At 46.1% G+C, this 22,712-nt stretch overlaps 1 protein-coding gene across 1 annotated transcript in view; it reads right to left on the bottom strand.

Moving 5' to 3' along the window:
- The window catches only part of LOC123514715 (mediator of RNA polymerase II transcription subunit 18-like), a 97,356-nt gene that overhangs the window by 42,923 nt on the left and 31,721 nt on the right, over window positions 1-22,712 (bottom strand). The window contains exons 3-4 of the mRNA XM_045272786.1: window positions 10,455-10,567; window positions 2,147-2,222 (exon numbers count right to left, since the gene is read on the bottom strand). Coding sequence (XP_045128721.1) covers window positions 2,147-2,222; window positions 10,455-10,567 — 189 coding nt within the window. The remainder of the gene's footprint in view (window positions 1-2,146; window positions 2,223-10,454; window positions 10,568-22,712) is intronic.

Here is a 22,712-nt window from a genome sequence, read left to right as displayed (position 1 = left end):
GCACAAAATTATAGGAGAGAGAGAGAGAGAGAGAGAGAGAGAGAGAGAGAGAGAGAGAGAGAGAGAGAGAGAGAGAGAGAGAGAGAGAGAGAGAGAGAGAGAGAGACTGACTTGACGCAGCACGTGTTTGTTTAGGATGAGCCGTTGTTCGAGAAAATGTATCAGTTGCGCCTAGAAACACCAACAGCAGCCACAGAAAATGGAGTGCGGGAGAGGTGCAGTGAACAGGGCAGAGAAAAAAAAAAAAAAGCTGACAAGGAGGGTAACAGGCGAGGCACGGAGTGGGAAGATGGAGATGGGAGGAGGAGAAAGGTAGGTATGGAGAGAGAGGAGGAGGAAAGAAGAGAGGGGGTGTCAGTCAGCAGGGAGCCATCAGTCATCCTGCCGCCGGGAGGTTGTCACCCCTCAACTTCATGTTTACTCTCCTTGGTTTATACCTAAGGGGACAGGTTGGCAGGAGGAGGAGGAGGAGGAGGAGGAGGAGGAGGAGGAGCAGAGAACACAAAGATGAGGACCAAATACCACAAGGATATTTAGAAGGACGACGAAGAATAGTTCAACACCCTCAAACGATTTTGTTATGAAATCTCGACAAGCAACCACCATCCGGCCATTACCTACTCAACCCTTGAGCTAAGTACCTGCCGCGACCCGTGCCGCCTCGCCCCTTCCTCAGGTGGTCACGTGCACCCACCCAGCTGTCCATGACTGTCTAACACACACGCGCCTGATGTTTTTTTTTCTCGCTTGCTTCACCTTTCCCCTCCCTTTGATGCTGTAAAAGTATCAGTCGTTATTCAATGGCTGCCGCGCGTGGCTGGTTGGGTAGACAACCCCTGACGGAGCACTTCCCTTACTGCATACCCTTGACAGCCACACAAGCCACGCCACGCCACGCCAAACCACACCCCCGCCACCAGTCAGTGACAGCGAGCTGCTTCATCTGACAACTTTCCACCCTCGAGAAGCGCCCCTGGCTATAGTCTATACATTTCCCTCCCCTCTCCAGGCTGGCACCGCAGCTGTCATACGTCAGTGCGGGCGGGTCAGTCTGGCCGACACTACAGCACTGATCCAGAACGGGGAGTAGCGCGCTTGAATGATTGATTAAGTTTTGGCGCCGCAACAACGAGGTCATGTGGTGCGGCGTAGCGAGGACTGCAAGCGACCCTGCCTTGCGTGTGGACCCCGTCACTCCCCCTGTCTCATCACTCCAAGCACCCAGCCAGTATCCCTCCACACCAAGTGTCCGCTCCCCACCACAGCCCTCCGCCGCCCGCACCACCCGCTTTGTATCCCTCCATTCCAAGTACCCCGTTCCTCCTCAGCTCCCAAGCACGCCACTACCTTCCCTTCCCGTCCTTCACATGTATTATGTAAATGTACCTGACGCCCTTCACTGCTGATGGAAGGTACGTCACACTTCACTTCCATCACGCTTCTGCCAACAAAGACACCCTCACATAATTATTTCAAATACCCGTCATGTAAAGCACGATTCAGGTACAAGGCAACCACCTGGTACACTCAGCCAGGCAATCCTGACTGACGCCCTGACACCTGGTCATCCCTCGACCTTGTCCTCCATTTAAAGCAGGAGATCAGACAGTGAAAGGAAGGATTGCAATGAGGTGACGAGAGCTGATGCCAAGATTAACACACCTCCGTCCTTCCAATGCCCTCCTCACCTCATTATCTCCTCCACAATAGGCTGCGTCGTGCCGTAATGAAACTTAATTACTATCGAGAACAAACCTCTTCGTCCACCAACCAACACCTCAATCCTACCGGACCAAAACAACAATCCTAAACCAATCCTGTATTGCATTCCGTACCTCTGCAACACATTCTCCATTTTTATTCTCCGATATAACCCGAAAAGTGAGCGAAGAAAAGTTACAAGATAAGTCGAGGCAAACTGTGAACATGAAAATCTTTTAGAAGGAAAGGAAAGGTTGGAATAAAACTGTTCACCAAGAAATACTCTCTAGTTTAAAATTATCTGAAAACTTTTTGCGTCCCCCTTTACACCCCGCGGCCGCCTCCGCCACCATTCCGCCACCAGGCCACACCCCGCCATGCTGCAGGGACGTGGCGGGGCAGGGCTGGCGGGGCGGGGATGAGGGGTACGAGCTGCAGTACTGACCTCCTCTTTGGCAACATCTCCGTTTGTGTTCTCCACCTTCGCCACCTTCTTCTCCCGACGCAGGAACGAGAAACTCCTGAAAAATATAACAACATTAACAACAATTCTTCTTCCCCTCGTGTGGGCTGTGTTGTCATTCCATAGTACTTCACACACACACACACACACACACACACACACACACACACACACACACACAGGAAAATTGAGAACGCCTGTATCTGAAGACAATAACAAACAATAGCAAGCCAAACATTCTCCTTCACAAACAAATACTTAGTCCGGGATTTCTTAATGGAACCCCTTCGTCTTTGTCAACGTTTCCGCCTCCCCACTCCCACACTCCTCACTCGCCACCACTTTCCCTCCCTACCTTGGCTTGACCACAGTTGACGTGACCACAGTTTCCACCACAACCACGACTTTTTTTGGTTCCCTCAAGGCATTAGTGACATTTTGATCAACCATGGTTTTTACAATAGTACTTTTATATAACAAACCTTGCAATACCAGGGTCAAAACATTATCTAACGATTTGTCTTTTCCAATTTTTTTTTTCTTTCAAGGAAATAACAATTAACCTTTTTCTATCCATTCTGACCTTCATTCGTATAAAATAAGATCGATATGATATACGACCATTCATCAACTTAGAAAACTGTCTACCAATAGTTCCTATTCGTAAACGATTCAACATCTGATCCGGTCTACATCTAAACAAGCTCAAGTGGGAGCCATTGAAGTTTTCAAGACCCATTTCCTTGACTCTAGTGATAGTTTACCAAGAATTACGTTTCATCAGCGGCAGAAAAAACACCTATACGATCTTAACTGGCCTTTGAAAACCCTAATAAGAATAAAATGTGTTTAAAAATAAAAGTTTCTCTCGGGAGTTATTGGAGTTTTTAAGATAGTTTTCGTGTTTCTAGCGAGTTTACCAAAAATTACGTTTCATCAGCTGAAAAAAGCACTACACGATCCCAACTGGTCTTTGAAAAGAATGATAATGAAAGCATAACGCGCTTACAAATAAAAGTATCTCTCTCTCAACACGTACTGAGACCTGACAGGTGTTGTGGTTGACGTGTCTATGCTCAGGTTCAGGCCACGTCCCAGACACACACGACGCCTTTCCCTGTAATGGCGGTGGTGGCGCAGGAAGGACACTCGAGACCGGATTACCAAACGTATACTTTGCCTTTCACTCCTCAACTTATAAGGAAACGTCGCCCAGATCATAAAAAAACAATACATCATGCTATTTTTAACCAGTCCAGCTCCTTTAGGGAATGGATTGTTGTTCAGTAATACTGGCCTAGTGGATCACCACCACCATCACTGAATTTTCCCTCAGTCACGGGAAACGACTTGATGCGCCATGATGCGCCACTCACTAACGATGAAAATACACACACACACACACACACACACACACACACACACACACACACACACCAATAAAGCTGATGCAATTACGAAACGTGCGTGAAATTGGAAGCAGAGCGAGAATAGTTATCACTAATATTCTCGTTCTATTCAATGGTGGAAATCTATTATCATTTACGACAACTAATACCACTGCGTACTATTGTTATGTGCTGCTTTCTTATTGATATTTGTACTCGAGGTATTTGTTGCAACAGTGTGTCGTGTCGATGTGGAGCCTATACCGGAGTGCCGCAAGCTCCACAGCCCCACAGCTTCGCCCCAGGCACTCAAGGTTAGGAGCAATGGAAAGCCAATAGAGAAGCAAGGAATCCCTACTCCACTCAGGCTGGCAGGCAATAACTGGTATCCATCGCTGCTACAGATTACTATATTATTATTATTATTACTGTTATTATTATTATTATTATTATTATTATTATTATTATTATTATAATTATCATTCTCGTCCTCTTCGTCTGTGGCAGAAGTGAGGACCTGGTCACATACAACAGCTAACTTGCATGAGCACTGCCACTGCATTCTGTATGCATTGTGGAAGGAAACAAAGGAGTGGTGGGAGGAAGTGGGAATTCCCTCCTCTGCATTTCTATTTCTAGTGAGGCAAGGCGTGTCTTGGTGTCTAGTCTTACCGCCTCCGAACAAGGTATCTTCAGCCCGGTACATGGACTGACAAACATCAGCAGCAGTTCATACTAATGTGAAAAACATGTAGCAGCTCATGGAACAGTCATGGTCATAATAACCGTACTCCTTCTATGGTATGATTTTTCAGTTTCAATCACTTTCTTTTCCATTTTTCTTTCTATTTAATCTTTAATAAACGAGTTGTCAAGTTTTGTTGTAAAGTTATCAGATCTATAATTTGAGGCTTTATAAAAATCAATACAAGTTTACTGCACAAAAACAGCACGGTAAAAGAAAGAAAAAGCTTCACAAGCACACGAAAGGTAACAAAAAAAAAAATTCCATATCTAGTCAGTACAAAGTTTAAAGGTTACTGTCAAAAAAAAAAATGTCTAAGAGTAGCTTGTGATTTAGAAACCATGAATCATAAAGCAGTGAAAGCCTAAAAGCTGTCGAAAACCCAAAACACAGAATTGAGAATTACAAAACCAAGGAAGTACAACTACAGGAATGGCATGCAGCTGAACACTGTGACTTAAAGCACACATATTCCTATAACCACTAAGTATGCATGAGGGCAGCGCGAGTGGTGGATCCTCCATAGGTGGCGCGTGTCAGCAGACCTGCCTTGATAATGAAGAGGGCCGCTGAGGGAACGAACAAAGGAGGATGACGCCACACATACTAAAGTAGCCCAAGATACAGGGTGTGGGAAGAACCTTTCGCATATACGAGTGACGCCTTCCCAGTGAAAAAAAGGAATGGTTTCACGCTCCATTAAAAATCCATTGAAGCTACAGTTTCGCCAAATGTGTGGCCGGTGATTTCATGTGTGCATAAGAGAATATATAGGAAAAAACAAGACGTTACTCGAAGGTGGAAGAAAGTAAAACTACTATAAAAAATAGCAATGGCTAATAGAAAAATAAAATCTAGAAAACTGTAGCTTTTCTAGGTGGCAAATGAAACTACTGTTAAACAAGAAAGCAGACTAAATGGAAAAAAAATTCATCTAAGTTTGAGCAAAAATACGATACTCAATGAAAAATTCGACTCCAAGTAATAAAAATGAAACAGGATGAGGATGAACAATTAAAAAACACACACTATCCAAAGAAAAAGATAACTGCGACAGAAGGAATAAAAATACTGAAAAAGTAGTGGCCAGGAAAAAAAAACAGCGACAGAAGGAAAAAAAATCCGAAGCTAATGAAAAAAAAACCCAGACTACAAAACTTTTAATTAGGAGGATTTTGTAGAGCGGAGTCCATTACGAGCATTGCGTGACTGCTAATATCAACATTACTACACGATTCTACAACGCTGGTGCGTATATCCTGCAAATATTCAACGGTAGCGGCGGAAAAAAGTGTAGACCGTGGAGGGCAATTAACACGAATGGAAGATGAGGTAGATGATGTAAAATATGGGAAAAAAAAGGATAAATTTAATACGTGAAAGTTAACGGTGGTAAATTGGAAGTAAAGCCAGAAAAATCAAGGTGTCAGCATCAAAATTAAGGTAGAAAAAGAGGCGAGTAATGCAACAGTTCCTACAAAAATGTGACAGGAAAGTTAAGATAGGTACGTAGAGGAGAATACAGGTAAAAGCAAAAAGAATGTTATTAGTGTCAATTACTGTACGAGAATATCATTATTGTCAATTACTGTACGAGTATATGCAGAACTATTTAGTACAAAAATATTGAAGCAATAAATAAAGCATAGACAAATGCATGAAAGTATAATGTATAAAACTGATTTACAATAATGAAGATATGTATGTAGAGATGTTACACGTGAGAATAGGGTACTTGCTTCGGCGGTACATATACTAAAATTGGAACGATACGTGAGAATAGGTGAAGGAAAACATTGTCATTACAGATGTGAATAGTTATATGTGGGTGTGCGTCGGCAGAGAAACTCAAGTAATGTTACAGATGTGAATACGTGTGGTATTTTTCATCACAGGTGTGAATAGTTATATGTGTAAGTGTGTTAGTAAAATTATCTCGAGTAACGAAGTCAAGCAGTGAAATCAAGGAAAGTAAAATTGCGTAGTAATAATAAGTAACGAAGTCTAGTGAAGTCAAAGCGAGAAGTAAAATTGCAAAATAAAATAGTGATCTCAAGTAGCGAAGTCAAGGAGCGAAGTAAAATAGTGATGTCAAGGAAGAAAGTGAAGGAGGGAATTCAAACAGCAAAGACACGAAGCACCCTGACAGCAGGAACAACAAGGCTTGTGGTTAAGGTGACCGAGGTGAGAAACGGTGAGCCAGTGAAATATGAGACTAGACGATGGAAAAAAATAAAATAAATGAAAGCGTAGAAGACTAGCAAAAGAATGAAAGAAAAAAAGGAATAAAAAAGGCCACGTTCTAAATACCAAGAGCGGAAGAGGTGAGTTATAGAAGGGAATGTGATGATGTCAGGACCGAACCATTTTTCTCCTGAACTGCCGAGTGAAATCAACCGCGTAATTCGGAGGTATTGTGTGCGTGGGTGTGGGAGTTCAGGTCCGGAGGTTGTGAAACTAGGCGAGGGGGCGTAATGCAGGGAAGGTGTGGCGTCCTCCTACCCCGTGGTAGTTGTGGTGGTGGTGGTGGTATTTCCTGTGCCACCTTTAATTCCATTGCTACATATTTATTTATTATACATATTCATTGATTTCTTTATGGTGGTGGTGGTGGTGGTGGTGGTGGTGGTGGTGGTGGTGGTGGTGGTGGTGGTGGTGGTGAAAGTAGCTACTAAGAGATAATTGCCTTCCATTTTTCACATCTTTTAAACAAGAGGAGTGAAGGAATGTGGAAGAACGAGGTGGGGAAGGAAGACGAGGACAAACCACCACCACCACCACCACCACCACCACCACCACCACCACCGCAAGGGCACGGAGCCACACAACACCCTCGTATCACCACCACCAGCACGCACACGCCGCTACAACATTAACACCGCCTAAAATTCTCCTTAAACCTGGCCAGATTACAAAGACTGGCGATCAAAGCGGCGCCCTTCTGCCGCCTCGCTTATCTCCAGTCCCTGAACAAGCACGTAAAATACCTTATCTCTGTTATCTGTCCTTCATTTCGTCCCCGCCTAACATGTCAATTCCTAGCTTCACGCCCTTTTCCCCCTCCTCTACTTCCCTCATATGCCCTATCCGTCTTCCCCCCCTCCCTTCCACCTCTCTCTCTCTCTCTCTCTCTCTCTCTCTCTCTCTCTCTCTCTCTCTCTCTCTCTCGTTATTTTTCGTTATTACTCTTATTATTTGTGTGCGGCGCCAGAATTCACTAAGGTTCACTTTCTGTATTTATTTTCTTAGTTACGTTACGTTATCGCTATCTTCAGTTATACATTCTCAAGATCATTATCAACACCATGCTTTAAAAAAAAAAAAAACGGAAAAAGGAGACGCTGCTGAGTGGGTGTAGCGGGACAGCGTTCTCTCTCTCTCTCTCTCTCTCTCTCCCCACAGGAAACCACGCCAACTGCTTTCCTCTTTACATTAATGTTACACACTAAGCCCAGTTATAATTACACGTCCCAGGGCGACTCAGCATGATTCAACGCAAGCCAACTACCGATACGTACATGAAATAAGACTCATACTGCATTGATAGCGGACTACGTATTGCCTTTAGAACGTATGACAATGATACGACTAATTTTTCTTCCCCTCATGTATTTCAATGTTGTATTTTTCCTAATGTATGATTAATTATATACCGATTTTTTTCTTTTCTTAATATTCCTAGAACCACCACCACCACCACCACTTCCTTTACATGACACTGCACCAACACACAACTTCCTTTACATAGCGTTGCATCACCACACACCACACCAACAAACTCACTAACACAACACCTTGTCTCGACAGAACTACCAACTTTAGATTACCGTTCCTTTCCTCCCTTCCCCTAACCAACATTACCACGATCCCTAACCACCACCACCACCACCACCTCCATCGCAAACGAAACCCCGTCCGCCCTTCACACACTGGTTACATAATCCCGTTTTGCATATAAACCGCATCACTAACAAAAAGTTACTCCAATTCAGACCGACTTTGCGGATTAGTTGTCCTCCCTCACCACCACCACCACCACCACCACCACCTCATCGTCTGCTCCACGCCACCCAGTACAAGCTCTAAAGGAACAGTGGTATAAACGCCTTGGATTCTCATAGGGATTATTTTCAAAGACCACAGGGATGAGTAAAGTTCTTAGGGATGATTTTTTTTTTTTTTTCTCACTTCAAATGGTGACGAGTGGTACTAACGCTTTCGATTCTTACAGGGATCATTTTCAAAGGCTACAGAAGTTAATTATGTTCTTCGTGATGCAGTGTTTTTCTTCTTGACGCATATTCTAATTGATGATGCAGAATTTGTTAAACTCACTAAAATCAAGAAGACACCCTTAAAATTCCCAATAACTTTCATGACATTATAGAAAATACCAGAATACAGAACATACACCTCACAGTCCCGACAACTTGACGGAAACCGAACATTCCAGACAATTAATTCTTTGACTGCTAACTTCCCTCAAAGCTTAATGAAACGGTCTGGTGAAAGTTTTGAATATAATTACGGAATACACTGACAACACAGGATATAATTCAGTACTTCATGACTTTTATATGAATACCGTTTGTTACTTAGCCAATAAAACTTATCTTGGTAACTAAAAAGATGTAACATGTGGAAGGATTAGCCCTATTTCTATCCTCCTCGTCTTATAATATTCTGCTCACCGTGGAAAATCGTTCGTGCGGATATTAAAAGATAGAGATATGTTAATCTCGTCTTTTCTGAGTTTCAAAGAGAGTGTAATACAAAAGTAAGAATCGAAAAATGTTCAACGTGATCATGGAGGAGAGAAGGAAAAACTCTAGCGTGAAAGAGGTAAATATTTGACAACACCGCTTTTTTTTTTTTTTTTTTTTTTTTGGTAATCTTGTGTCTTATCCGGCGAGGAAATTATAAAGACTTGAACACTGAAAACGGGCAATAAAAGGTTTGAAGTAAATCCCTCTTCCTCTTGTTTCAGATATGCGACATTCGACTTAGCTACATAAAGAAGGTAAAGTTGCGTACTAACATAGGTAAGTAATAAGAAAAATACGAAATATTCCAGTTTAACCCATAAATTCTAATCACCTGTATGTAGAGTATAATATTGGTTCTCGATACGGTTAAGTAATGATTTTTTCTTAGGTCATGAGAAGTCAAACAACAGTAGTCAAGCCGAGTCGTGGGAGAGCGAGGGCAACACTATTATTAGGGTCCCTTTGTTACATCAAAATGACTTAACCAAGCTCATCTAGATAAATATAAAACACACACAAATAAAAATAAATAAATAAAAATAAATAAAAAGTAGATCAATAAACTTAAAATAATGAGTAAATAATTGAAAAACGAGTAAAATGTAAACAAAAAATCTGAATATTGAAGATTTTCCTATAAAATCAAACTTACAAGTAAATAAATTAATACATAAAATCAAACAAAACATCGTATAAGTTGCAAATTTATCTCAAGTTGGGAGATAAACTTTGAGTCACCATTTCCTGCCACTGACGAGGAAGTGCCCATCACGAGCACCACCTCACCCCCACAAGCACAAGACGCACCACTACAATATCCTAGGCAACGTGAAGAAGCTGCCGAGAAGTGCGCAAAATTACCATCATGTATTCACTAAATTAAAACTTCCCTGCTTCTCATTTTATAATTTCCTCCCCCTTGGAATGTGATAATGCTGTTCTTCCTTTTCCTGCCGTGGTTCCTTCCCCTTCCCCCCCCCCTTAACCATCTGCCCCACCAGATTAGAAGTTCCTCAACTCTTCCTTTCTTAAGTTAAATCGTCCCTATCCCTTACCCTCCCGTACTTGCCTTGCTTTCCTTTTCTACTTTCCCCTTGCTTCCCTTTCTTCTATCGCATCAAGCTCACCTACCCCTTTGCCTTCTCCACCTCCCCATACTGTCCTCTTTTCCCTCCTCTTCTTTCACCCCATTCCCTCACGTGAAGATATATAACTCAATCTCTCTCTCTCTCTCTCTCTCTCTCTCTCTCTCTCTCTCTCTCTCTCTCTCTCTCTCTTGCCTGCCCCAACTCGACATTAAGCTAAATGCCTATGATTCTTTACCTCCCCTCCCTTCCTCCCTCCACAAAGACACCTGCTCCACTCCCTACCCCTCCTTGCAAGCCACTCACCTGAATGATTTCTTCTTCTTGACTTTCTTTTCTTTCTTCTCTTCCTCCTTCTTCTCCTCTTCCTTTGTTTCCGTCTCCTTGTTCGCGTCTTCCTTGTTGGCTTCGTTCTTTTCCTGTCAAGAAGAAAAAGAGGCAATTGAAGAGCGAGTCAAGAGAGGCAGTCTTCACTTCAGTATGATTTTTTTTACCATGTGCTCACTATGTGCTCACTATAACGCAGCGGGGACTATAGAAGCAACATGAAGCAAAAAACAAAACAAAGAAACTAAAACACACTCCAAGCTCAAACCACACAATGGTTTTTTTTTTGTCTCAATTCAAAAAATGTTAACCAACTTAAGATAAAATCATGAGGGAAAAAATGAAAGGTAATGTGTGTTCAAAGCGAATAACAACAATATTCATTGGAAGCCAATGAACGAATGCTTTGTGGAAATAAATGGTCGGTAGCAGCAGCAGCACGTGTTGTTGTGATGGAAGCAAGCAGAAACACGGGAAGAAAAAACACGCAACACAAACAAACAATTCACTCCCACACAAAAAAACAAAAGCAATGAGGCCTCCACTCTCAAGATGAACGACATTTGGAGCGTGAGTTGGAAAAAAAAAAAGGGCAATGTTTATATTTATCAAAAAAAATAAAAAGTAGCTGAGTCAAGAGCGGAGCCTTCGGGCAACAGGAAAAATAAAAAATAATAAAGCTCAATATCAACCCTTTGCGCTTGTCTCCGCAGCGAGGCGGGGCAGGATAACGGCAGCAGCGGCATCAACGCCTCCTCCTTACTTACGGCTGAGTGGCGGCCGCTCCAGGGCTGCGGCGGGACGGGAGCGCCTTGGACCACATTCGCGGCAGATGGAGCTTAAAAACACTGCAACTTCGAATCAAACTCATTTCGATTCCATTAGAGAAACTCGCTTGTCGTTGCTACTCTTCCTTTCTTTTCTCTTCTCTTCTCCTCTCTTCTCTTTTGTTCTCCTTCCTTCTCCTCTCCTCGGTCTCTGGGCTGCAGATGGCGGCGGAAGTGTGTTATGTGCTGGGAGATTTAATGTATCGAGTAAATATAGCAGGAGGTGGCGGGTGTACGGCGAGGACCTGAACCGACGGTCTGAAACGGGCGCTGAGAGGAGGACTGCAGGAGAGAGCCACACGTTCCCCGGTGGACCACTTCACTCCCCCTCCCAGCCAACATGTGACCCGCACCTCCTTGTTCTCACGTTATGACGAAATGTGATTCGCTCCTACAGGGAATGGGACGAGAAAGCTACTGACGCCCACACCATCACACGCAGCCCTCACCGCCACGATAAACTCCCACCACCAGAGTTGAAAAATAGGGGGGTAAGAGGAGGAAATCTGTGGAGTGGACTCAGCGTCGTGATTGGAGGTAAAGGAATGGAGGAGTAGGGAGGATAGCCGTGCCTCCAGACGGGCCGGAAGGTGAAGGTAAGGGGGTCTGTCTCTGGGGGTTACGAGCGTCCAGGGACCTGCGCCCGCCCGTGAAGAGGCCCGCCGTGTTTCACTGATAACGTTTATTGCCGCAGAGCAAACACAAGCTTGCGCCGCCAGCTCCTGCTTCTGTTCCTCCGCAAACGAGCCCCAAGCTTCTGTCTGCAACGCCCGGTGGTCAAAAACACCTCCACATTTGGGCGTTATAATCACCTCCTGCCGCTTGTTGCCAACTCCACACCTTCACTTTGTGCCGCCTTCATTTTTTGCTACCCTTCCTTCTCTCATTCCTTTTCCTTTTCCTCCCTATCCCTTCCCTCTCTCCAGTCTTCCCAAGAGTCGACAAACCAGCAATAAACCTTTAAAGAACTGTGAAACTTCTCTGTGTTCCCAATATTACCACAGACTCAGCAGGGAACGATCCTATTTCTCTCTCTCTCTCTCTCTCTCTCTCTCTCTCTCTCTCTCTCTCTCTCTCTCTCTCTCAACACCAGCCACCATGGGTTGACGAGTGTGCAGAAAAAAGCTCCTCGCCAGCAGTAGCCTCACACCCTCCATGCAAGTCAGCCTTCCATCAGTCGACACTCAGCAGCTTTGGCTAGCACGATAGTCTGCCACAGCTGATGGAGGAGGAGGAGGATGGAGGAGGAGGAGGAAGAGGAGGAGGAAGAGGAATACAAAGGAATAAAAAGGAAGACAAACAGCAACAGACCCTTAGGTCCTTACTAGGCTGTTTGTGAAGACTATCTACTAACTACCAGTGATAGAGATAGGACAGCAAAGAAGAAGGCTCCTCCTCACCCACCCCTCCCTCCAGCCAAGGCTGGCAGGAAAAAAAAGGCGAAACCATGTGATATTAAAAATCAAGAGGAAGAGGAGGAGGAAGAGGAAGAGGAGGGGGAGAAAGGGAGGGGAAGGGAAGGGAAGGGAAGGAAGAGGAAGGGGAGGGGAAGGAAGAGGAAGGGGAGGGGAGGAAGAGGAGGGGAAGGAAGAGGAAGGGGAGGGAAGAAGAGGAGGAGGAGGGGAGGAAGAGGAGGAGGAGGGGAGGAAGAGGAGGAGGAGGAGGAGGAAGAGGAGGGAGGAGGAAGAGGAGGGGGTATGGGGGAGGAAGAGGAGGGAGGATGGGGGAGGAAGAGGAGGAGGGAGGGGGAGGAGGAGGAGGAGGAGGAAGAGGAGGGAGGAGGGAAGGGGAAGGGTAAGAAGGAAGAAAGAAGAATGAAGCAGGGAGAGAAGGTAGTAAACGTTAACCTCTTCTAATTCAGGATTAGTTCCGGGATGACCCAACCTGACCCTCAACATACCGTCACCTGACCTGACGCGGCAGTCATATCCGGAGCCTACGAACCAGAACCAGTGGTTGGTGACCCTCCCTTGACACACACACACACACACACACACAGCGTAGTGTAGTGGTTAGCACACTCGACTCACAATCGAGAGGGCCGGGTTCGAGTCCCGGCGCGGCGAGGCAAATGGGCAAGCCTCTTAATGTGTAGCCCCTGTTCACCTAGCAATAAATAGGTACGGGATGTAACTCGAGGGGTTGTGGCCTCGCTTTCCCGGTGTGTGGAGTGTGTTGTGGTCTCAGTCCTACCCGAAGATCGGTCTATGAGCTCTGAGCTCTCTCCGTAATGGGGAAGACTGGCTGGGTGACCAGCAGACGACCGTGGTGAATTACAACTGCTGTCATCACTGAAGACGTGACCTTATTCACCTTCCTTCGTCAGGCACTACTACCACCTCCACCTCCACCACCATCACCATCACCACCACCACCACCACCACCTCTTCCTGTACACTTGTCTCAGCATCTCCCTGACCACGCACTCACTCGCCCACACACCCACTGACTCACCCACTTACTCAGCTGGCCCCGTGATCGCCCCAGACTGGCCCCAACTAGTGCCAAACGCCCCCACACGAGGTCGCCAGGTGGCCACGAGGCGCAGCTGGCAATGCACGCCCCGCGGAGAGGCTACTTACATCCAACTGAGGCACTGAAGGGAGGATGGAAGGAACGGAAATTAAGAAAAGCAGGAAAACGCGATTGGAGGATGGAGGAAGATACAAGGGGAAGAAAAGAAAGGAAAAGAGGGGAGATTGAAGCGAAGGAAAAGGGGAGAGAAAGAAAAGAGAAACAGAGAGTACGACACGGAAAATGGTAAAGGAAGGGTTTTGGAGAGGAGAGGAGGAGAGAACTGCGTGGACCGGAAGGGCGAGGAATTTCTTAGTTGACAATCCCAGTCCCTTTCACGTTTCTCTCTCTCTCTCTCTCTCTCTCTCTCTCTCTCTCTCTCTCTCTCTCTCTCTCTCTCTCTCCAATAAAGCACACATTCATAAATCATATTCCTCCTCCTCCTCCTCCTCCTCCTCTCTCTGAGCTTATCACGAGAACCAAACAACAAAAATGTATTCCTTTCATAAATGTAGCGTCAGACGAATTAAAAATATATTTACGATGTAGTGAAGTATTTTCTTTCCCGCGAGGAAACCTGATGAGTCACGCGGGAACATTTCAAAACTGTTTTCACTACCACTTTTTTTTTTTTTAACCTCCTCTCCCGGAAACTCGCCCCCAACCCTCACCTTCCCTCCTAACGCCCCCATTCCACCCCGTGACATTCTTAACCCCTCCACCACACTTTCCCTCTTACCTTACCCCCACACCTCCAACCCTGCCCCCCCTTTTTTCCTCCCTCTGCCTTGTCTTCCCTCCCCCATACCCTCTCTGTTGTCTTCACGTAACAATTTCTCTTTCTCCCTCTTTTTTGTCTTACATTCTCTTTTTCTCTCTTTCTCCGCATCACATTTCTCTCGTCGTTCCTCTCTAGATCATTTTATCTTCCTTTCCACCTTTCCTATCTTTCCTCCCACTGCCGTGTTTTACCTCCATTCCTCCCTCCCTTTCTATTATCTATTTGCTTCACTTTCACCACCATCTCCCCCTCTCTCCTCAACTCTCCCTCGAGGACAGTCTTGCCAGGCGCTTCTCGTCATCAACACGACCCCAATGTCTCCTCTCATCCCATTCCCACTCTCTACTCGACTGCAAGGACTCCAAACCTCTCCTCCCATTCCTTTCACAATCTCTTTCAACTTCCTTGTCTTCATATTCATGCCCCCTACTCTCATTCTCATTTAATTTCTCCTTCCCTCCCTCTTTTCTATTATCTCCGCCTCTTCTGTTTTTCTTTTGCTCGCTAGCTTCTTATTTTACTTCATCTTTAATCGCCTCCTCATTCCATTCCTCCTTTCTTCCAAGATTTTTTTTTACCTTCTCCTCCTCCTATTTTCTTCCCTATTCTTTGCTTTCCTTCCTCCCTTCATGATTCCTTTAACCTCCTCTTCCTATTTCTATGTTCTTCCTCTCTCTTTCCTTCCTTCTTCCACAATTAATTTCAACTTATTCTCCTCACTCTCTTTCCTTCCTTCCTTCCTTGATCCCTTTACGATTTCTTACAACCACACCACCTCCTCATTCTCTCTCTCATTCTCTTTCCTTACCCACCCACTCTCCCTCCACGATTCATTTCAACCTTCTCCCGTTCTCCTTTAACTAATCCCTTCCCCAGTACACACACATCCCAGTACACCTCCCTATTCACCAGCAGCAACAGTAGCACATCTCCCTCCACTAACTCTTAAAGCACTTCCCTCTTGGCACTCCACCATTCACTTCTACGCGCTGCCCCGCCACTGCCACCACGCTGCCTGCAGTGTGCAAGGTCGGGTAGTCATTCACACACATCAGAATCAAGTCTTCTATACTACAGCGGCTGGCAGATTGAGTGAGGACAAAGCTGAATGAGTGTGCGCGCGCGTGCCAACCATGTGATGCTGTTGGTATTAAATAGAAGCTCGCCCGCCGCTCTTCTTGCCTCTTAACAAGTAAACATGTGTCTGTTTCACTATTTACAACCTGTTTTCTCTGGTGCGCAAAGTGGCAAACAAGACACGCACTTCAACAGGCCATATATAGTAAGACCCGCAAGCAGGCGGGACTCCAAGAGAAAGGAGAAGGATACATGAGGGAGGTGGGAGTGGGTGGTAAAGGAAAGGGTTAAAGAGTGCCAGGTGAGGGTAAGTGGAGGGGAGGGAAGTGCAGCTGGAAAATATTGACCTTGGCGAAATTTGGATGACAGCTCAGCCGGGAACACCTGTGGCAAACCTGCAGGTGTTGGCGGTCCCGGACCAGATAGCTTTTACTACCGCTACTACTACAGCTGCTGCTGCTACTATACGACTAATAACATTGCTACTATCTATCCCCCTCACCCTCCCTCACTGCTACAAATACACAATCACCACTGCTGCTAACTCCTCCAACCTCCACATCTCAAACAATTACTACTGCTTCTAAATCCATGCACTTACTGACACCTTTACAAACTCTTACGCTCATCCCAAAACACTTACGCCACCCAAAAGTCAATCCACATCAACCCACCGTCACCCGGATACACCCACCACCCACCAGACTCACCCACACCCATGGACCTGGTTCCACATTAGCCCTTCTATATACGCATGATCTATAAGGCACAGTACCCACAGACACATACGCACATTAATACATTAACCAGAAAATACTCAATTATCATTAAAGTAATTCCTAAGTGATCTTCCCCTTTAATACTAGCCTCTTCAATACTAGTAGCTCAGCCCCCGTAGATTCATATTCCCCTTTCAGCATTCACACCTACCCTCCCCTTTTTCTATTCCCCAGCGTCACCCTACACCACCCCCCATACACACAGCCACGTGCCCCATCACACTCCCCCTCAGACACGCACCCGTTGTTACTTCTTTCCACATCTGTTCTCACAATGGCGAATAAAAATACTGCTGCCCCCGACCCGTTCGCTGCTTCTCCTTTACGAGTATTTCTATTTCAGTGCAAAGATGCGTGCGTCTCTCTCTCTCTCTCTCTCTCTCTCTCTCTCTCTCTCTCTCTCTCTCTCTCTCTCTCTAACCCACGCATTCTATTCCGTTAGTAACAAATAACAGCACGGCAGCTTCCACGTTCCCAGCTGTGACGCAAAACTTCGTCCTCACCTCACGTTGACTTGCTGCAAGTGACACTTCGATCTCGCCCCTCCTCTGCCTTCCCCTCCTGTCGTTGTCACCCTCCCTCCTATCGTCCTCTTCAAGCACCCACCCTCCCTTCCCTCTGCCTCCGTTCTCCGTCCCCAGCCTCGTCTCTCTGGTGTCGGTGGACGGGACAAGCGAGTCACCGGTTGAAGTTGATAGGTAAACGAGGCACAACCACTTAAAGGGTATATGCCTGATAGAACACATCATGGTCGCACACGCGCGCACGAAGGCACATGTTCATACACACACACACACACACACACACACACACACACACACACACACACGTGCCCACCCTGCTTCCTGTGGGCTTTTGTCTTTGTGTCTTTGTCTATTCCTTCCCTTCCTAACTTCCTCTCTCTTTTTCTGTTTTGCTACGTGCACACACGCACACAAATAGCATGTCCACCAGGCAGGCCGCTCCACGTATAACCTTCGTAGACGCAGTCTAATTTAGCAGCACGTGTCTAGCGACCCTGCACTGCTAAACCTGAACAGACGCATCCAACTTCATTTATCTACTCGGCCTAATCCTATTTAACACGATCGCTGACACAGTAGCCCGTGTCTCCTCCCCCTTCCCTCCCTTTGTCATTTGAGGTTCCAACCATCCCTGCACACTATCCAACTTTTCATTTCCTTTGCTGCTTTCATGACAGGGTGAAACTTTGCCGCACCCTCCTCTCTCTCTCAGTTATACACAATGTCAATATACATATATTTCCACAGTTGCCGATCCATGGAACGACTAACGTGTGCACCATCTCTGCAGTGTTGTGCTACGGCTAGGCCGTCTCCATACCAGGCAACCAAGTCCTGGTGCTCTGTCAGTCACCACAGCAGGTCTCATGAGTATTATCTACTTATTCAAACAGTTTCTCCAATACGTGTGTTGTCCTAAACCATACGAGTTACTTCAATAGTGGCTGCAAGATTTTAGCGCCAAGTCAGAGAGAATAAACAGGGGAGGAACTCGAGAATGGCAGCAAAGTGCTCTCCGTTTATATAATTCTTGCGTCACAGTTATGTTAAGGGGCACTCGTCGGTTGTATCGGGGGAAACCCAGAGGTGCTTTATGACAACAATACCGCCAGCACCTGGAGAAGTCACGCACTCCACGTTCCTCCCTCCCTCTCTCTCCACACCCGCTCCGGCCCTCATCACACACAAACCGCCCTCCTCCAACCCTCCCCGCTCCAAGGCCCCGGCGGTGATGGAAGTGGAGGGGAGGACTTTGACCCTTACTGGAAAATACATCCACTCTTCTCCCTCCCCCCTTTCAGCCCCTCCTCCTTCCTCCCATTTCTTCCCGCCTCTTACCGCTTCCATCCTTCTGTCACGGGACGCTGACGGAACAGTGGTGTGTGTGTGTGTGTGTGTGTGTGTGTGTGTGTGTGTGTGTGTGTGTGTGTGTGTGTGTGTGTGTGCGCGCGCGCGCGCGCCATAACAATAATGGTCATTATTTCTGGTGCAGTACTTTCACCCTTAATTAAACAATACGACTTTTTAAGCTGCATTACTCTATCACAGAATCAATGCGGATCAACCCAGCGCCCGTGACTCCCCCATACCCCAGTCAGTCAGTCACGTGTTCACCAAAGTAATGATCGCACTCCCCCTAGTGTTCTGTGTTCTCTGCTGATTCCTCTTGAACGAACCCGCCACTGAACACCCTCATTAACCCCACCCTGGACTCGCAACTCGCCCTCAAACATTGTAATACTTACCCAGTTCGATTCTCTGCCATTATCCCTCCCCTCCTGTCCTCTCAAAGCTGCTACAAAACGGCGGATGTGAGCAGAAGACACCGCGTCACGATATAATGTATACGATTATTCTTTATGTATTGTCATTACTCCGCATCTCTCTCTCTCTCTCTCTCTCTCTCTCTCTCTCTCTCTCTCTCTCTCTCTCTCTCTCTCTCTCTTACCATCGCACATTTACCAGTCCACGTCGCCTTACTCGTCACAGCGCCTCCGCAAATCACACAGCCTCGACACGGTACCGGGGGGTTGCAGGACCATGAGAGGAGGAAAATAAAGAATAAGAATAATGGCCTATGAGTTGGCGGTTGGTCCCACGGTTTGAAAATCCAGAGGTAGTACCAACCTTCCCACTTCCTGTCCCCCTCCCGCCCCACCACCACCACCACACGCACGCACGCATTGCTGCCAACCGTCACTCTTACACCTTTTCTTCATCCAGCCATCTGCGTACATTTTTAAGCAGAATCGAGCATCAATTTTTATACCAGGTTATATTCTTCCCTTCAAGTTATCACTGCGGATAAAATGGCGATGTTGGAGGGAAGCGGCTGTTTGCGGGAACAAAGACGAACTGCCCGCCTGTCCCGGTTGGGCTGACGTGCCACTCTCGCCAGCAGCATTAACATTTTTTTTTTTACTACCACTTAGCTTCGCACAAAAACTGTAATTTTGTAGTGTCAAGCGTCATAAAAAAGTAAACCATAAAACCCTTAAGACTGACACCCACTAAATTCTTTGCGTAATGAAAATTATCTGTAAGACTTTAACTTTACTCTTATCGACGTCTATTTCACGGTCCCGCTCCCACGACAGACCTCTGGTGATGGAAAAGCATTAATACTAAATATTATGGGGTCTGGGATGGGCAGAGTTGGGTGGCGGGTGTAACCAAGCTTGGAAAGCTGCTCCCGCTCCCCATGTTCCCGCCGTTACCTCCCGCTCTCCCTTCTTCCCTCTCCTTCCCTCCCTCCCCTCCCTTACTAACTCCCGTCTCTGGTAACTGACGCCCACTATCTCCCGTTTCCTCTCGTCTCTACCGCTGTATGCACCACCGTCTCAAGTCATAACAACAGTCTCCACAAAGTATGGCCACACTAAACCGTCCCGTCCTGTGTTAGTCTGTGAGCACGATATGCAGACGAAAAAGATTACTTGTAGGACGATGTTGCCCTCTGGATAACCATTGCTACCGATGCCCATGGAAGGCAGTGAGCGCGTCGTTTCAAAAATCAAAAAATTATTGTGAAACTCATCCACTTCCTAGAGTGGGTGATGTTCACGTTCACCATGGAATGAGTTTGCGGTGGCAGACCCAAGTAAGCAAATAATATGGGGAGAGAGAGAGAGAGAGAGAGAGAGAGAGAGAGAGAGAGAGAGAGAGAGAGAATATGCAGTTCCCTAGGATGGATGAGTGGTAGGCTAGCGGTAGTAGCACAGCCTTCTAGGTTCACGGGAGCCCCGTAAAGAGTAGCTGCACCGTCTCCACTCGTGCCGCACTCAGCGCACTAGTCACTCCACCGTCTCGCCTCACGCCACACTCAGCGCACTGGTCACTCAGTGAATGACCTCGGTGACGCCAGCCACACCCTCTTCCTCTAGCAGGCCACCGGCTGCACTGACTCATCGCTCAATTACTTAGATTAACGATATCGGATTGAACCAATCCACTTGTGGAGTGAAATTAACTTAAAATTCAAGGTCAACTTTTACTTGCTCATTTTTATCAATTTATTTATTTTACGTACTTTTCCTACACAGAAAATGCATTATAAAGACTTATAAACCTACTCTCCATACACAACATCGTGGTGTGGAAACTAGGCAATAATTCCGCTTATATATATATATATATATATATATATATATATATATATATATATATATATATATATATATATATATATATATATATACTTATTCATTTACACACGCGCATTATTCCACATTCCATGCTAGCCAAACTCACGACACCAGCTGGAGAGCGGTACCGGGTTAGACTGGGTGTTAGTCCCTCTTCCCTCTTCTTCTTCTTATTCTTATTCTTATTCTTCTTCCTCCTCCTCTTCCTCCTCCTCCTCCTACAACTACTACTACTACTATTACTACTACTACTAATAATAATAATATAGTAATAATAATAATAATACCGCCAGCAACACCTTACCACTCCATCTCCATTGGCTACATTTTCCACATGCTAATCTCCATCTTGTCACACACACACACACACACACACACACACACACACACACACACACACACACACACACACACACACACACACACACAGCCTCAAGCACATGTACTGTGTAACGGTTTACTCTCAGAACAATTTCAGGCAGAAATTAATCACACACAGGACACGTCCCGGAAGGCAACTTACATATTAATGAAATTCAGAGCACAAAGTTAACTTTCTGAGGACTCGCACTACCTGGCACTCTTCATCGCTGCCTTCCGCATCATAGGCGGCTATTATTGAGGACAGCAGTCTCGCAGAACCATATAAATGTACGGTTTTCAAAATGGATACTTCATCAGCGGTGTATATTCATATTATGAACTAAAAATAATGCAGCATGTGGTCTTATTTGAGAGAGAGAGAGAGAGAGAGAGAGAGAGAGAGAGAGAGAGAGAGAGAGAGAGAGAGAGAGAGAGAGAGAGAGAGAGAGAGAGAAAATCTTGCTGGACCGCTAGTCACAGTGTTTCATCTGTCAAGGATATGCGGCGACCGTCAACAACCTCGACCCGCGGGACTGGAAACACTCACCCCCTTCCCTCTTCCTTCCCCCCTCCTCCTCCACCTCTCCTGCAACGAATATATCAACGACCAATTGCTTTTCTCTGACATCAAGACTCTGGCAACCACACGGAAAGCGAGAACAAAGCCTAGTCTTCCACTTACAAAAGCAATCTAAACACGATTCCTATAAACTTGAATCACCACCAAAACTTAAGAGAGTTGTTTTAGCACATATGTATGCACGCACGCACGCACACACACTTAATAAACCGTATATTATTATTATTAAATTATTATTACACACACACACCGGTGTAGTATGTATGTATGCACATGGTCAAAAAATATCTAATTTCTCCCCAGTCATGCGATGTATCACTTCCCTGTACCATAAGGAAGCCACTTAACGTTTCTCTCTCTCTCTCTCTCTCTCTCTCTCTCTCTCTCTCTCTCTCTCTCTCTCCAAAATTCAAGCTGCCAGTTTTCATCATAGACCAAATTTTGTGTTGATAGCAGGTAGTGACGACCTGCACTGACTGACTGACAGACGCGGGCTGGCTGGTTAGCTGCTGCTTCTCGGTTTTTCCTTCCATGTGGTGAGCGGCAGCCCAAGGGAGTGGACTGGGACGCCGCCTCCCACGCGGACACCCTCAGCTAGAGTTACCGCTCCCACCCTCCCGTCCTCGTCGCCACGCAGTCGCCACGCCCTCCCCACCCTGGCGCGCGCTCGCTCATCAACGTGCACCTTACTAACACCCCTGCGTACACACCCTCGCCTGACTAATGTGTTACTGGTCACGCCAGGTGCATGACATCACCCACTACTACCCGTACTACACAAATTCACTGCTGTCTACCTGTTCTCAACTCTCCGCCGCGCCACATCTCTGGATCCCATTCATGCCCATATCTGAAGTGCTCTCATGTCTTTCCCAGTCCTTCAGTCTTCCTGAAGCCAAAGCACCAGAAGTACACAATTTTTTTTTTTTGTTTGCTTTTACTGAAATGACAAAGCCTCATCGATCGCCCATGTTTGTCTACGTGATGCAGTACATCTTTGAGCCTTTCCTCACACATTATACTAGGAGGGGATCCCGGGTAGGAGGCCGAGGATGATAGACGAGAGGGGATAAAGAAGGGACGAGAGGGGAGGGCAGGACGCCAGACGGGTGAGGTATGGCCGGCATTTATAAAGGAGTGAGAACGGA

Source organism: Portunus trituberculatus, chromosome 38 (genome assembly GCF_017591435.1).
Source record: "Portunus trituberculatus isolate SZX2019 chromosome 38, ASM1759143v1, whole genome shotgun sequence".
Lineage (NCBI taxonomy): Eukaryota > Metazoa > Arthropoda > Malacostraca > Decapoda > Portunidae > Portunus > Portunus trituberculatus.
This window is presented reverse-complemented; position numbering and strand designations above follow the sequence as displayed.